The 16,667-nt window shown below is 34.8% G+C and overlaps 1 protein-coding gene across 5 annotated transcripts in view; it reads right to left on the bottom strand.

Annotated features, from left to right (window-relative positions):
* marchf1 (membrane-associated ring finger (C3HC4) 1) overlaps positions 1-16,667 on the bottom strand; it is a 45,109-nt gene continuing 28,442 nt past the window's right edge. For 2 of the 5 annotated variants that reach the window (XM_087237075.1, XM_087237077.1), the window contains 4 exons: positions 16,000-16,641; positions 13,615-13,795; positions 5,685-5,832; positions 1-1,627 (listed from right to left, as the gene is read on the bottom strand). In XM_087237075.1, the coding sequence (XP_087093201.1) occupies positions 1,311-1,627; positions 5,685-5,832; positions 13,615-13,795; positions 16,000-16,641 (1,288 nt within the window). In that variant the 3' untranslated portion in view covers positions 1-1,310. Of the gene's footprint in view, positions 1,628-5,141; positions 5,259-5,427; positions 5,833-13,614; positions 13,796-15,999; positions 16,642-16,667 lie in introns of those variants that run through there. The other 3 variants (XM_087237076.1, XM_087237078.1, XR_015476527.1) reach the window with 2 other exon arrangements.

The raw sequence follows: 16,667 nt of genomic DNA, 5'->3' as shown, positions 1-16,667 counted from the left end.
GAATGAATTAGCCTATTATTGTTTTTTTTATTATTGCTGTTATTAGTATTATTAATATTATTATTATTATAAAGGCCTTGCTCGGAAGCAATCATGCAAACCAGGTTCTGCTCGGAAATGGCTATCTTTGCTCAGCATTAGGTGCACAGCAGCAAGAAGTTTGGCAGCAAACTATGAACTTAAGTTTTTTTGTGTGCAAAAGAAAAACCAAAAAACTGCCATTTTCTTAGTTTTTTTTTTTTTTTTTGAAAACAGATATGGAATGCACGAAAGATACCCTGATTTAAATGAAACAATCAAATGATTTATTCATAATGTACGTTATAAAATGAATATGTGGAAAATATCAGTTATGTTGTCATTTCACAGATTACAATGTGGAAGTTTTCATATTCTCAGTATCCCAATGTGTCCTTACCCGTATCTGAATTTGTGTAAACTACCTAGAGACAAAAGACAAGTTAGGGAGCTGATTGAGATGCAGGCACCATTTTTAATTTAACTGTCTATCACAAACTGTCAAATACAGTTTTACTGGGCCGCAATGTAAATAAAACTCTTTTGATGGTGATGGTGACACAGTGGTCTGGTTGAATGTTTGGTGACACTTTATTTTGATGGTCCATTTGAGTATTAGTAGACTGTCTGCTTAATATCTGTTGATACTGCTCCTTCAACAGACATTTAACTGACTATAAGAAACTTTGCAAGTACATGTCAACTTACACTAGGCATAACCTAACAGTCTACTTATAATCTAATGAGAATTGGTTGGCATGTAGATGCAATGTAACTTAGATTCAACAAATGGACCATCAAAATAAAGTGAGCAAATGTCTTACCTGTCCCAAACACTTAAGCTTTAACTTAGGCTTTTTTCCTACAAGATGCCATTTTAGCATTTAGAAGTGTGTGTGAGAAAAGAGAGTTCCCCTTTTGCTTGTTGCACACACACAATGTTCACTTTTTTCAAGCTCCACATCAGATTTGACCTAATAGTCAAAGTAGCATAATATGATTAAAACAACTGGACTCAGAGGAAGACCTATATTTAGAACAGGGCTTATGCTGATGACTAAATCTACATAGTGGATTTCTGTATTTTAATGCGGTTGTCAATCCTAAAACTTTATCGTATAACCATGACCTATTAACATCTTATATAAGGTTATGGATCCTCTAATAAACCTAGAAGGGAAATAAAAAAGTGCTTTTATGCAAGTCACACGACTTTGGTCAAATACACCAGAAGAAGCCTTTTTCTAGACTTTTTCCAGCTACTGAGGTTCAAAGCACCAAGCATCCGTTAATCAAACAGGAGCCATTTCCACTCCTCCAGCGTTTGTTTGTGTCTGAGGTGCAGGAACCTCCACTGCCCCGTGTGTGCCGTTGCTCTGGGTGACCTGAGATGGCCTGTTTTCTCCATTGCGGGCGGTATCGGGGCAGTTCTGTACGAAGATGATCCTGTTGAAAGCCTTCAGCCTCCTCCAGAGCTGCAGGTAGACTTTGCACTGAATGTACATAAAGATGAGTCCTCCGGTGAAGCCCACAGCCACCACGATGAGCTTGGTCCAGAACGGCCAGTCCAGCACCCCTACGGCATTGAGAGGGGACAAACGCACCAACGCTGTGTGTGCAATGAGAGTTTGGCATGACATTACAGCACTATATGATAATGTTACCATCCAGCTACTCTAGTAGAATCATGTAGTGTTCCACACTGGATCTTCTACTGAAACATTCAAACATCACAACACTCTACTACTGCACTAAAAACACAATAAAGCGGCATTTAAAATTTCATATTGTCACTTTTCTTAACCCTTGTGTATAGTTCAACTTGACTACGCTTTCATTATGTTCGTGACTGCTTTATACCCCATTGTATTTCATCATAATGACATTTTTGATTGCCAAGCCATGACAGCATATAATCATGCATTCTTGATTGTTGGTGTTTTTCCTTGTTTCCTTGAAGAGTTCAAACTTTTCATTTTTACTGTTGATCGTCAGTTGGCAGCATTATATATTTTAGATGAGTGGTTCTTTTTCCATCAAGTACCACCACAGAAAAGAATTGCCTCTCCAACTCCCACCATAATGAGCAGTTTTGAAATACAGTAGTGTAGTAGGCCTGATGAAGCAGCCACAGCTCTGCACTGTTCAAAACAAGGCAGATTCATTTCTATTATTAAAAATATTTATTATTGTCAGCCACTTTGAACATTAAAAATAGTTTGAACATTAACACTGTACTGTGCTTATATGTAAAGAAACAAACAAGCAAATAAAACATCAACGTTTTAATTAAAATATGCTTTTAAAAGTTAAAAATGAAAAATTACTGTTCTTAAAAAAAAATAAAAAAAAACTTCTGTACTTAAATGTAAAGCATTAACATATAGTAGCCAATTCATCAACACCTGGAAATGTTCCCTGGACCTTAGAAATATAGGACCTTAGAAATATAGACCTTAGAATATGACAGAAATATATATGTCATCATATTCAAATATAAATCATTTTTGATACATTTTGAAATATATGTAGCATGTACATATGACATATTTGTTTCCTACCACTAGAAGGAAGCATGCGTTATGTTTATTTTCTCAAACATCAGGGGAAGTGCGCAAATGTCTCTCTCACAGTCACACACACTATACCCCATATAACCATATCATTTTTTATCCAGAAACAGCTTTTTTGGACTTCAACTAATGATCAACAGTTAAAGCTTAAAAATTTGTAAATATAACTTTACGAGGTTACATCTTTTTGGAGTTAACAAGATGCTTATCATGCTGTTTTATGAAGCTGTTCTTGAAAGCGTTGTCAGGTATTGTTTCACAGTGTGGTTTGGCAACCTATCTGTACAGTGAAAATCTAAGTTGAAGACAGGATGGAAAATTGTTGGGCATGATGATTATTTTAATCCTCAAGTTTTATATGAGAATTGTGTTCTTAATCAGGTGGAAAGGATTCTGAATGATCCAACTCATTGTTTGTTTCCGCATTATGACCTGCTTCCTTCTGGTAGGATATATAGAGTCCCAAAGTGTAGGTTGAACCGATATAAGAAATCCTTTGTACCAGTTTCAGTGGGTTTACTTAAGAGTTTATCTGAATTAGCATTATAATTATTGTATATTGTATAGTTTTTATTGTTTGTTTTATGGAATGTCTGCAGCAATATGTTGATGCCCATAAGAAATTTCCTGTCAAGGACAATAAAGTTTTACTACTAATACAACTACTACTAGTACTACTACAACTCTTCCCAACAGCGGAAACCAGCAACAATCAAGAATGCAAGACTATTTGGTGTCATAGATTTGCAAACAAAAAATGTCATTATCATAGAAGTCAATGGGGCAAATACAGCCACGAACATAACAATAGGGTGGTACTGTATTGTTAAATTTTTTTAATGTCAAAGCATTTTCTTAAAATATGTGCGAAATTAATATTTGTCACCAAAAATCATTCTATTTGCTCAAACACAAAGAAAGTTGTGGGCAAATTAAGACTCAAAATCCCCTGAGAGTGGATGAAAACATCCAGAACATCACACACGGGTTAAAGATTTATTTTCTGGTGTTTTTATTTTGGCTTTATTATGATAGGACTGTAACTAGACAGCAATTAAAGTTAGAAAGAGCGATGGGGGTGGGATCGGAAAAGGTCTGAAAACTTGGACTCAAAGCTTGAGATGCTGATGTTGGTACACTGCCCACAAGGCTCACAAAGCCAAGAGGTACTTACTTTTAAGAATTAATAACTAAGGATGAATAATACATTAGTATCAGTAACAGTTGATAAATGCTTTTTTATGTTACTTATCACAGCCGAGAAACAAATACTCTTTCACACTTTAGATGTGTGCTATTGGCTGTGAAGATTTTTTATGGCGCGTTCAAATGACAGAACTGATCACAAAACAGACGTGCACTTTAAGTTTTTGAGCATGAAAAAAAGAGGATTTCAGAAGTCCAATTTGTAAAATATTTTGAAAAAAGAAAGATTTAGATTCCTTGCTTTCTGCAGTTAAGTAAAAAAAAAATATCACCCAAAATTTCAGTTATTTGCGCTGAAATAAATCTGATCTGTTTAAGTTTTCATATTCAGAAGTGCAAAAATTTTGTTCTAAAATTCTGAATCCTGGTCCTAGTGACCTTCTGCTCTGCACATCTATCTTACCACTTCAGAGTCTTGTATCATGTGACTGTACGTCTCCTGAGAAAGTGGACATCACAGAATATTCTGCCATGATTCCAGTTTGAAAGAAGCACGTTCAATTCAACTCATGATTTCGGTTAAAAACGCATTCACAGTAGTTAGTTTTGTCTGAACTTTTAGCTGTAAACAGGGTAGTGCAAGTCTTTGTTTCTGAATGAAGTAAAACCCCAAGTTCAGCTGGTTTCCCATGTTAAGGGGTAGACAGCAATGAACTCTATTCAGGGAAAAACAGCTCTCTTCTAAAGAGCTGGTTATCTGAATCATGTATGTTAAACAAGAGAGACATGCAAAATGAGCAGAGTGTAGGGTCGCGAGGAATTCTGTTCCAAATAGTTTGAATGTTTAGGGATGAATAAAATTTAGATATACAGTAATACATTTGTCAATGTCATGTGTCCAGTCGCGTCACTTAACTGCCATTCACAAATCCTTTCCTGTTTCCTGATGGAACTGAAAAGTGTCCATGATGTGCACACTAAAGTCATTAGGGTACTTTCTGTGTACTTGTTTAAGAGTACTGTGAATTCAAACACACACTACTTTTTTTATTTACAAATTGTTTTTGTCTACTATACAGTTGAATTGTACACAGATTTGGATGCAATCTAAGGCATGCACTTTCAAGCTTCCTAAGCACTTCCTCTCAGCAGAATCCCTGCCAACATTTTCAAGTGCATTATATATTGGTGAAATAATGGAAGTTTAAATGGACAGACATTCGACCCCTCGATTATGCACACTTTAGCACTCCAGGGAAGGGCATAAAATTTGGACTGGACCGCAGATCACAGCATTTTTTTGGGACTGGGTAAATTAGGTTTTAGTATAAAAACCCTTGCTGCTTCAGAAAAAAGCTCTTCTGTTTGTAGCAAAATAGACTTATGAAGCTTTTGATTTTTATTAGATTTTTCAAAAATTGTAGAATTCTTAAAATGTTTTCAATTTAAGTTTTAGGAATTTTAATACTACATTTCAACAATTTTATTTACCATTTTAGGCATAGGTCTCAAACTGGATCCCTGGAGGGCCACAGCTCTGCTCCAACCCTGATCAAACACAGCTGATCCAACTAATGACGGTGTTCATGACTCTTTTGAACACCTCAAGTATTTGGATCAGCTGTGTTTGATATAGAGTTGGAGCAAAACTGTGCAGAGCTGCGACCCTCCAGGAATCCAGTTTGAGAACTATGATTTTAGGCTACAGGAACAGCACTATAGTTAAAAAGTATTCATCTCAATGTGACCATGCATAATTTGTACAGTCAAAAACACTGATAATTGTGATCAATATCAAAAATGATCACTTAAAATGAATAAGCTGCTTTGCAGCACTAATGCATTGCTGCACTTTATTTTCACTTCTAAAACTAAATGCTATTGTGCAAAGAAATGTCTAAACGTTAAAGCCTCTGCGTGAAAAATTTCACCTCTGAGTGTGTTTACCTTTGTTCTTGCTGTGGCGTATTTCCTCAGCCGTGCGGTCAATCAGGACGTACAAAGACCAGATGACACACACCACAGCTGCCAAGTGAAAGATGACGGAGCAGAAGATCTTCCGCCGCTCGCTCGTGGACATGTGGAGCTTCTCCCACTAAAACCCACACAGAGTACAAGGGTAGGAAAACATTATATTAATTTTTTCAATGAAAGCATCACCTTTCTGCAATTATTCTTCCATCCACAGTGTGGCAGCACTAGATCACAAACAAAAATAGAAAAGTATCCTGATAAATCACAAAAATCAGCTTACTGAAATAGTTTGTTTTCAGTTGTGATGTCTACATCAAACCACTTGATAAACTCTTGAGTATTTAATTTGGTTTCAATGTTAAATTATTATTAAAAACACAAAAAGAATATTGTAAAGTCAGCATGAAATGTATAAAACCTATTGTTATTATTATTATTATCATTATTATTATATACGTTACGTAGAATTCTGCACAAGATGAGAAGGCAATTTTATAATTTGGGTCAACAAAGCACTATATTTCCTCCTTTCATCCTGCAAAACATTTGCTCTGTCTGGATGTGCTTAAATCTGCAGTAAGGCTCATTGCACAGCTCCCCAGACTAATTAATTCTGATTATCCAATCATGACATTCCAAGGTATGTTACTCCTTATAACAACAACAGATTAAACTATTAACAGAGGCTCATCCAGGTACCTTATATCATCTTAACCATGGGCGTCAAACTCATTTTCACTGTAACTGTAAGACTGTATAAATGTTATTTCTCCTTAAAGGGGTGGTCCACTAGGATATCATATTTTAAACTTTAGTTGATGTGTAATGTGGCTGGCTGTGTGAACATAAACAACATCTCTAAATGTAATACGCTCAAAATTCAATGCAAATGGAGGCATTGGCTTTTACAGAGTTAGCTTAGCAAAGTCTACAGTGAACGAAGTTTGGGGACTACAAAAAATACATTTGGGTTAATGATGTCACATAACAGCACATTATGTTAGGTGACCAATCAGAGTCTCTTGAGGGCGGGCTTTCGGAGGAACTAGGAAATATGACAGTTGCTTTCATGTTAGCTGAGTAGAAGTATATAACTAAATAAAGAAGTATGAAAAAAATAAGCGATTTTTCACAAATAAAGCATGAGCACACATTGCTTTGCATCTTAAACACAACCAATTCTTAAAAAATACACTCTGGACCACTCCTTAAACATGCTGTTAAATAATTATCCCTTTTTTATAATAACATGTTAAAGTAACAACTAAATACATGAATCTGCATAAACGTTAAATAGACGTTACTTAATGTTATTTTAATGTGAAACTGTTTATCAGGTTAAAAAAAAAAACCCAGCATTACGCCATCAAAGTAAATAACAAAGACAGTTACCATCAGAAGTCATTACCTTTCTCCAAAACTCTGACACATTATATATTTATATATCAGATCAAACTGCAAGAGAAGCAGAATTATGGAAATTAAAATTATTTTGAGCTGGATGGCGATTCACACTACAAAGATGTGTTATGGGACATGTAGTTTAGTCAATATATGATGTAAATAAAGATGGATTTTATTATAATGCTGGGAGGGTTCACATCAAACACAAAGCACAGTGCCACTCGCTCTAGAGCACTCAGAGTAATGTCTGGTAAACACTGCTTTTCTCCTCATGCAAATTTTAAGCTCAAGTTTAATAACTTGAACTTGCACAGAAGACGCAATTGAAGCAAATTTTGTGTGTTTGGCTAAGGGTCTACTCACACTATGCTATCAGATTCCGAACCGTGCCCAGGTCCATTTCCCAGATCGTTTGAGAAGTGTGAGTGCTTTGAATCGGGCTCAGGCATGGTTCACTTGGCCAGCCCTGGCCCGGTTGGAATAGGTGTGCACCAGTTCACTTGGGCTTTGGCGTGATATGCTTGTATGTAAGTGCAAAATGTGCCTGAGCCCGAAACTGAAAGTGAGACATGACTTTTAAGGGACTGTTTTATATGGATTAATTAATCATTCTTACTGTTCAATAAACACAAACTGTCGTAGTTTAATAAAGATGCAAACCCCTCACTGCATGACTGCTGCACCATCAGCAAACCTCATAATTCCTGCAGCATGAGGACTTTATGATTGTTTATAAGCATCAGAAGTGGCTGATCTGTTCGGCAAAATATTTGACTGCATGTCTCTGCATATCAAACGACTTAAATCATATAACTAAAGAAATCTCCACTGAGCTGAGTGAAAGCGCTTACTGAACAGCACATCATCGATGACGTAAGCGTGCCCAGGCCCGAATGTAATGTGAGTGTGGGCCGTCGAGGGAGACGGGAGGGGGGCCAAGATTGCTTTGGCCCGGTTCAAGGCAACTGTATATAGTGTGAGTTATTTGTTAGAGTTAGTCTAACAAGTTATTTGCACCACCCAGAATGAATACTTGAATTGACATTAGGTGTGAAATTTATACTCTCGCAGACCACATAAATTGATATAGCCAGCCAGATTTGCTCTGGGACCTTGAGTTTGACACCAGTGATCTTGCCTATATTCTTAATACATCTTGTGAGTAAATAAGAAGGTCAGAGTACACTGTATAGGTGTTTTTCTTTCAGAAAGCTTTATTTTCTATTAAAGAGCTAATCAATGTTTTGTGTATAATATTTAAATTTTGTGGCAAGTTGTATAATAAGTGGGAAAATGTACATCCAGATGAATGTTTAACAAAATTAAGCCATTCCATCTTATAAAACTGCTGATAATCCTGTTGAGCTTTATTACACAAGAACAAGCGGCTGGATGTTCTTAATCCCTTACATATATCACACATGCACTTTAGTAAACCAAAAGATAGCAGGTTAATGTGTTTACACCTCTGGCAAAATTAGAATAATGGCTTAATGGCTATTTCCAAACCTGTTTGAGTGTCTTGATGATATTTTAAAAAAAGCTAAACCCTTGTAACTATTGACTACCATAGTAAGAAGAATACTATTTAGGTCAAAGGTTATAGGTTGCAGCTTTCTTAAAATATCCTCTTTTGTGTTTGACAGAAGAAAGTCACTCAAACAGGTTCGGAACAACGAGGAAAAGCTGAGTAAATAACAGGCCCGGATAAAGAATTCAGAAGCCCCTGGGCACAATGTCTTGTAGGCCCCCTACTTGGTCGCACTCCTAACGTTAAATTAAAAAATAAAAATAACATAATATTTTAAATTATATACAGCACATATATTTATTGTCTATGCAGATTTACCTTATTTTTAAAGCTTTTTTTGATAAAAAAAAATATACTAATACAACTAGTGAAAATTTATGGATTTTAATATACTTGTTCAAGTTCACTGAAGCAGTACTAAAAATTTATATTTAAAGGTATTTTGTATTTTTAATGTATAACTTCTACAAACTTGTAACACATATGATTTGGATAACACCTTTCCAATCCACTTCTATGAATCTGAGTCTTCCATATTACACACATTTACTAATGATTACTACTTGTCTTCCTCATGATGAAGAGTAGGCAAAATTTGATAAGTAGTGAGGGAAAAAAGAAGAATGTGTTCATCAGACGCTGGACTCGAACCGGGTTAATAATCGATCACGTCAAATCATTTTGCCATTCGCTTTACGAGCTACTCCACTCACGCTGTTTTGTTATGTTGCCTCTGTCAATAAACGGTGATGGGCGGGAATCACTCAGCTTATTCCAACAAGGTGCACTATTTAAATTTAGCCTAAATAGACACTCCAAAATCAGTGTCCCTCGCAGGGGCCTCAAGTACGAACAGGCCCCTGGGCCTGTACCCATAATGCCCATTGGTTAATCCGGCCCTGGTAAATAATACGAAAAAACATACTTTGATAAAGGAAAACAGGTTACCAACTTTATTAAGCAGGATAAGAAGGTGCTATTCAGTAAATGTAATCAGTGATTTGTAAGAATTGAAATATTACAAATATTTTTGATGTCTTTGACAATTCAAAACATGAGCTGAAAACAGGGCCAATGGACTCCACAACCCACCAGGGGGGAATGCGGAAAAACCAGTTCCTGCTGCATTTGTATCTGAGTATGCTGAAACTCAGCTTCATCCCCCCAACTCACGCATATGGTCATTTCAATGTTTGATTGTTCTAGATTAACCAAACTGACTTTTACTATCATGTTTGATATCATTTGAAATGTCTCAGTGCGATTGGTACAATGGTCTCATTCTCTCAGAAACAGACATAATCAACACAATAAATATATAACTTCAGGCATCTTTTGAACCACTGTGAGGGGTGTGACTTTTACACTAAGTGTGAATGCCTTTTTGTTATTCAGACCCCCTTCCTTGAGGGAATTCTTGGATTATTTAAGGTAGGGTATGAGAAAGTCTCAGGGCGATTCTGCCTAACTAGATCAGCCCATAACATGGCTTGTTCCATGTTTTGTATATTTCAAAGTCAGGAATGCATCTTTTTAATCTTGGATTTATCTTTGATAATTTGATGTTTTGTATTGATCGTTTATGAATTGACTGATTGAATTGGCATAATACATTTACCTGACTAATAAATTGTTATGTTTTGAATGATTCAAACAGAGTTCGTGTTATTATCTTTAGTAGATTGTGGTAATTTCATAGCACCAAAAGCCCCTGTTCAGGTTAGTAGCGGACTAGAACACGGTAGACGGAGCATTGCGGCACGCTATACGATGTCTCTGGAGCTCCGACTAACAAATTGGCATTTATTCATGTATACTTAGGCTGTAAAAGGATCTCTAAGGGGATAGTCCTTCACCCGATAAACTTATAATACTATTTAAATAGTATAGTGATTATTCAAAGTTACTACTAGTTTAAGTACGACTGGTCTGCTTAATTCTATAGTAATGATCGTTATATGACTAAATAGCTCTGTCTGATTTAGGAGGTAGCAGACCTATGGGGACCGCATAAAAAATATCCTAATCTGAGTAAGTAGGGTTCTGCCTTTTTAGGATAGCGGTCAATCGCCCCTGTTTAGTGACCAAGACTGAAATGCTTGTGTTTAAGAAATTGTATACTCGGCCGGTACAAGATTCAGGATGTTATATAGATCCCAATGAACGAGAATAACATAAAATGATGAACCGAAGAGAATATTCAATCATAATCTAAATTAATGTAAACGGAAACAAAATAACCTTCTCAATGTTTTATAACTGGAGTCAGATAAAACGAGGATAAATATATTAATATTCTAAACCACCTCATACTAAAATTGGAGTCAGATATAATAATATAAATCAACATTGTGCACTGGAAAGACCGAACATGCAGTGAACCTTCATCCACCATTGGATACCGTCATTGGACCAACTGGCTGGACCCTACAGATTAAACTCTGTGATTTTATTTCATTAGAACTGTTTGCTAAGACGAGAATCACAATGTTTTTTTGCTTAGGCTGAGGGGGAAAAGCCATAACTGGTGTTCAACTTGATGATTTAAATGCATAAATGATGTATTTTTCTAAAAAAAAAAATCATTGCTTTCTGTTCCATAAATCTACTTGAAGTGATGAAAGTCTCTGAAAGAGATTGCTCTGCTATACACCTAGTCTTTAATATGTGTCGCTATGGAAACACAGCATAATAGGCTTTAGAAACAGGCATGAAAGTTTAAATTATACACAGCATGATAGGCTTTAGAAACAGGCATGAAAGTTTAAATAATATGTGCTTTTCGAATACATCAGATCAAACTGCATTCATATGGATGTCAGAAGTGTACATTTGTCAGGCCATGAATCGTTTGTTGAGGGGCAGATTACTTAATGCTTTGGCACATAATGCTTGAAACATGTTTGCATTCGAACCATGAACTATAACAAGCTTTTAGTACCATATTAATGTATTTATAGCATGAGTTAGCATACATGTCATCATAAATATGATGCTTAAATGATTGATTAAACCAATGAATTAAAAAAAAAAATCACAGAAAAAAAATGTTTTAGACATTGCAGTTTAATTTGACATAATATATACTAAATGTTTAGAGCTGGATTTTTTCATGGTTTTTGAATTAAGTCTCTTTTAGTCTTCATTTATTTAATAAAAATGCAGGGGAGGCAGCGTTATTGTTAAATATTAATACAATTTAAAATAAGCTTCTATTTTCAGCATTATTGTTTGTTGCTCAGATGAATTTCTTATTATTAATGTTGGATTTTTTTAGGATTTAGAATAGACAGAATACAGCATCAATAATTAATTAACCATTCACAGTAATTTTTTTATGACATTATAGATTTAGTCAGTTTGATTAATGTAATAATCCTTTGCTGAATAAAAGACTGACACCAAATTTCTAAATGGTGCAGTATTTTATAATTGGTGGATCAAATAGAAAACATAGAATCATAACTTGTTTTAAAAATGCATAGATTTGTTTTTCACCCAAAAAAAGTGGAAAGTAATCTGTCAGACCCCTAATATTTATTTACCAACTAGAGAGCAAAGCTTTTCTATTTATTATACATCTAAGTAATTTATTGAAGCATAAAAAAACTGAAACAGTAATAATTAATGAATGAATTAATCAATTGTATTTTAAAATAAAAATGCTAAACCATAAAATACAATATCAATCAAAATGTATACATTTAATCAGATTTAATAGTTTAATAAGATAAGCAAATAGAAGTTTAAAATACAAATACAAACAGATTAAAATAAGGTCTCAATTAATATTCAAAATAAACAAATAATGCACTATTTCATTAAAGTAACTTTAATTATTAAGTTAGAAGTTTTTTTAATGAAATATTGCATCATTTCTTTATTTTGATCATTATTTTAGACTGTTTAATAATTATAATTCAAATGAAATTAAAATAAGATTGAAATGAAAATGAATATATAATTAATTTCATTAACATGTCAAAAAGGTATAAATAAATAAAAAATGTTTAAATTAACAGTAATATAGAAACTATGTTGAGCTATTTGTGATGTTTATTATAAATGTAGATAAATTGAGTTCTTTTATAAGAAATGATATAGATGCCTTGCACAAGGATGCTTATATATGGAGATCTTTGTCATCTAAAACATGAAAACTTCAAACATTTAGTTCATAAAAATGTATAATAAATATATCTTAAAGTTCAGTAATATTACAGTTCAAATAATTTCAATGTTAAGCTATTAGTCTGAGAAAGAGCATTATGAGCCAAATAAATTTCTATGTACAGATCTCGGTGCACATTTTGCCATCTGTGCTTCCCCACTGCGGAAAAACACCAGGATCTAAGCTGTCTGAAGAGATGTGTGTGTGTGTGTGTGTTTATCAGGACACAAATCTGTAAAACGACATGGGCACGACACCCGTATTACAAAAAAAAAAAAAGTGACTTACGAGGACATTACTGATTTGCCTATTTTTCAAAAGTTTTATAAATCATACTATTTTTGTCATGAAGTAAAACTTTGCAAACCCCACAACTCACAAAAGCAAACATGTGTGTCTGCGTGTGTACTTTTTATTATGGTTTACAAGGACACAGCGTTGCATAATGACATGGGTATGACCTTGTACTCTACTATTATTCATGAGGACATGCTTAAAATTCATACTTAACAAGGTCTTTTGACATTCAAAATATGCCACAGGACATGCACTGTAAAAATGCAGGGTTCCACACAATTCATTCATGATGTCCCAACATAAACTGATTAAGTTAACATAACACATGTAAGTGGGTTGAACATAAAACAATTAAGAATTGTGTTGTTATAGCTTATTTTAAATAAGTAGTTAAAAATCTGTAAACAATTGTTTTTGAATGTATAATAAGCTATTTATACAGTATAAAATGCATTATGCATATGAGGAGTCCTTGTAAACCGTACGTGTGTGTGTGTTACCTTGCGCAGAGGCTTGAGGTGTGTCTCCATGATGAAGTCATATTTGCAGAGCTCACAGCAGCGAGTGTCTGAGCTCTTGATCCACTGGTGCAGGCAGCCCTGATGCACAAAGCGTAGACTTCCAGTGCAGTGGCAGGGAGTGATGAGAGGACACTCCTCGTCCCCTTCACAATGACAGATCCTGCACACACCAAAACACATGCTCTACACTCTAATTCATCTCACATTAACCCCTACTTTACCTGCTCCCACATTATATTGAGTTTAACTAATATATATTTGCACTAAAATTAATAATTTGTTACAATGTACAGTTGAAGCCAAAATTTTTAGTCTCCCTGAATTATTTGCCCCCCTGTTTTTCCCTAATTTCTGTTTAACAGAGAGATTTTTTTCAACAGATTTTTAAGCATAACAGTTTTAATAACTCATTTCTAATCAATGATTTATTTTATCTTACTAGATATTTTTCAAGACACTTCTATACAGCTTAAAGTCACATTTAAAGGCTTAACTAGGTTAATTAGGGTAACTAGGCAGAATAGGGTAATTATTCAAGTTATTGTATAACGATGGTTTGTTCTGTAGACTATAGAGAAAATAATAAAGCTTAAAGGGGTTAATAATTCTGACCTTAAAATGTTTTTTCTTAATTAAAAACTGCTTAATTCTTGCCGAAATAAAACAAGTAAGACTTTCTCCAGAAGTAAAAATATTTTCAGACAAACTGTGAAAATGACCCAATGACCAACTGTACTTATTGTGTAAATACATGTTTTTATATTGTACTTATGATTGATTAAATACAGGCATGTAATTACATCTCTGATTAATTTCTGTAATTACATTTGTAACTACATTGTTGACCGTCCCTTACACCTTAACCCACTGCTAAACCTACACGTACCACCAAATCAGTCCCTAACCCTAACCGTATGCAAAGACTATTGAATACACTTAAAGGGACTTATGCCACCGTATGCCCCTTAAAGAGCAACAGAAGGGTTCTGCAATACATTTTGAACACAGTAAGTGCATTGGTTTTATTTTTGGAGGGAAGTGCATACTATCTAGGGCCACCTAATATAATGTGGGACCCAAAATACTCCAAATATTTATTATATGCTGACTCATTTTAAATTCTCAGAAAGTATATTTATATTTATATGTCAGAAGTATTTGCTAAAATAAACTAAATTTAATAAATTACATTTATTGCAAATAAAATTCTTCATAAACATATTGACTTATTAGTAGGGCCAGACAGAATCTGCAGACATTTTTTGCTATTTCTGCGGAGAATTTTGTAAAATGCGGAATGATTTTAGGAGTACTGTAACTTAAAATGTAATATATGAAATTAAAAATATATTTTTTATAACTTTTATTAAATGTTTACAATGCAAATATAATTAGATCCACTTATTTGGTAAACAAAGCAAGTCTCTCATATAATATATCTCCTAAAAGACAGAACATATTACTTTACAAACTGTATTATAAATAAATGATATCAACATTTTAATATTACTGTTATTATATGATAATAATATTAGTGAAATTAATTTAAATAAATTTAAAAACTAAATAAATATAAATATATACACATTTACACAAGTAAATACATAAACTCAATGATGGGCTAAAAGTCTGTGGATTTCTGTGCATGCAGATTCCGTGTGGGCCTACTTATTGGTAACATTTTAGTTTAAGGATCAATTCTCACTATTAACTTGCTTATTACCCGCCTGTTATCAAAATATTGGCTGTTTATTTGTATATATGATCTTATTCTACATCCTTAACCCTACCAAATACCTAAACCTTTCTACTTCCTTAACCATCAAGCAGCAAATAAGGAGTTTATTGAGCAAAATGTTATAATGGTTTATAAATAAATAGTGAGAATTATACCTTAAAATAAAGTGTTACCAACTGATCTTCATAAATATATTGTTCTTCAAAAATATATTGTCAATACTGTGACTTTTGATCACTTTAATGTCTCTTTGCTAAATAAATTTTTTCTTTCTTTTAGTTATGTTTTGATTGTCAGAGTATCATGATTGTGAATCCAACAATATTATGAAGCTCTGTTTTTAACCTTGATAATCAAAATCATCATATTATAAGGAGTATAATCCTAATCTTTGCCATCACAGAAATAAATCAAATGTTAAAATAGACCTAAATAATAATAATTAAATTCTTATTAAATAATATTAATTTCCCTGTGTTTGTACTCAAAAACATGCAACCATGTTGGAGACTAACTCTAAACTGTAACACCAGTATGGATGGCCTTGATGGATGATGTATATGGATAACCCTAATTATTTTAAGCATGTGCGTTTCTCTCTCTCTCTCTCTCTCTCTCTCTCTCACCTGCACACTTCTAGCTCATCATCAGTGCATGGCGGCTGCATGGCGCCATTATGATTGCTGGAAACAGTGCATTTGTATGGGGAGGGGACGGACAAATCGGGGTCTCCTTGACCTCCCTCTTCATACGTCTTTGTAATTGGCTCCCCCTCCTCACTTCTGCTTTCACTCGCTTTCCTCTGATTGGTTGCTTGGCTTTTGTCCTCTTTTTTTGACACTGACTGTTTGTGGGCCTTGCCATTGGAGCCCTTGCATTTAGGTGGCTGGTTCTCCTTCTGTGCCTCATCTGAGTTGACAGACATGAGCTCAGTGCCGTCTCGTTGAGTTTGGGTTTGTTTGTGTCGGCTGCTGCTGCGTCTCCGTCTGGCTTTCTGTCGGCTCCAGGAACGAGCTTCTCTCCAGCGCTGCTCGTCCTCTGAGGACGAGTCGGAGAGTGTGCGCGTTTGTTTATGGGAGCGAGGTTGTTTCGGGTTTTGTCCCACACACTCTGTGGAGCAGCCAGGTGTCCCGGTGCTCTCCCTGCGCCGGCGGACGCGGCGTTTAACTTGGCGCTTGGAAGTAGTGGGGGCGGGGTCAGAGGCGGGGTTTATGGGCATGATAGGTGTGGTCTGTTCTGAGCCATGTCGTTTAGCTTGACCACTAGAGCTGCACAACACACACACACACACACA

Source organism: Danio rerio, chromosome 1 (assembly GCF_052040795.2).
Source record: "Danio rerio strain M-AB ecotype USA chromosome 1, GRCz13ab, whole genome shotgun sequence".
In the NCBI taxonomy this organism is placed as follows: Eukaryota; Metazoa; Chordata; class Actinopteri; order Cypriniformes; family Danionidae; genus Danio; species Danio rerio.
Note: the sequence above shows the minus strand (reverse complement) of the source record. Positions and strands in the feature narration are given on the sequence as shown.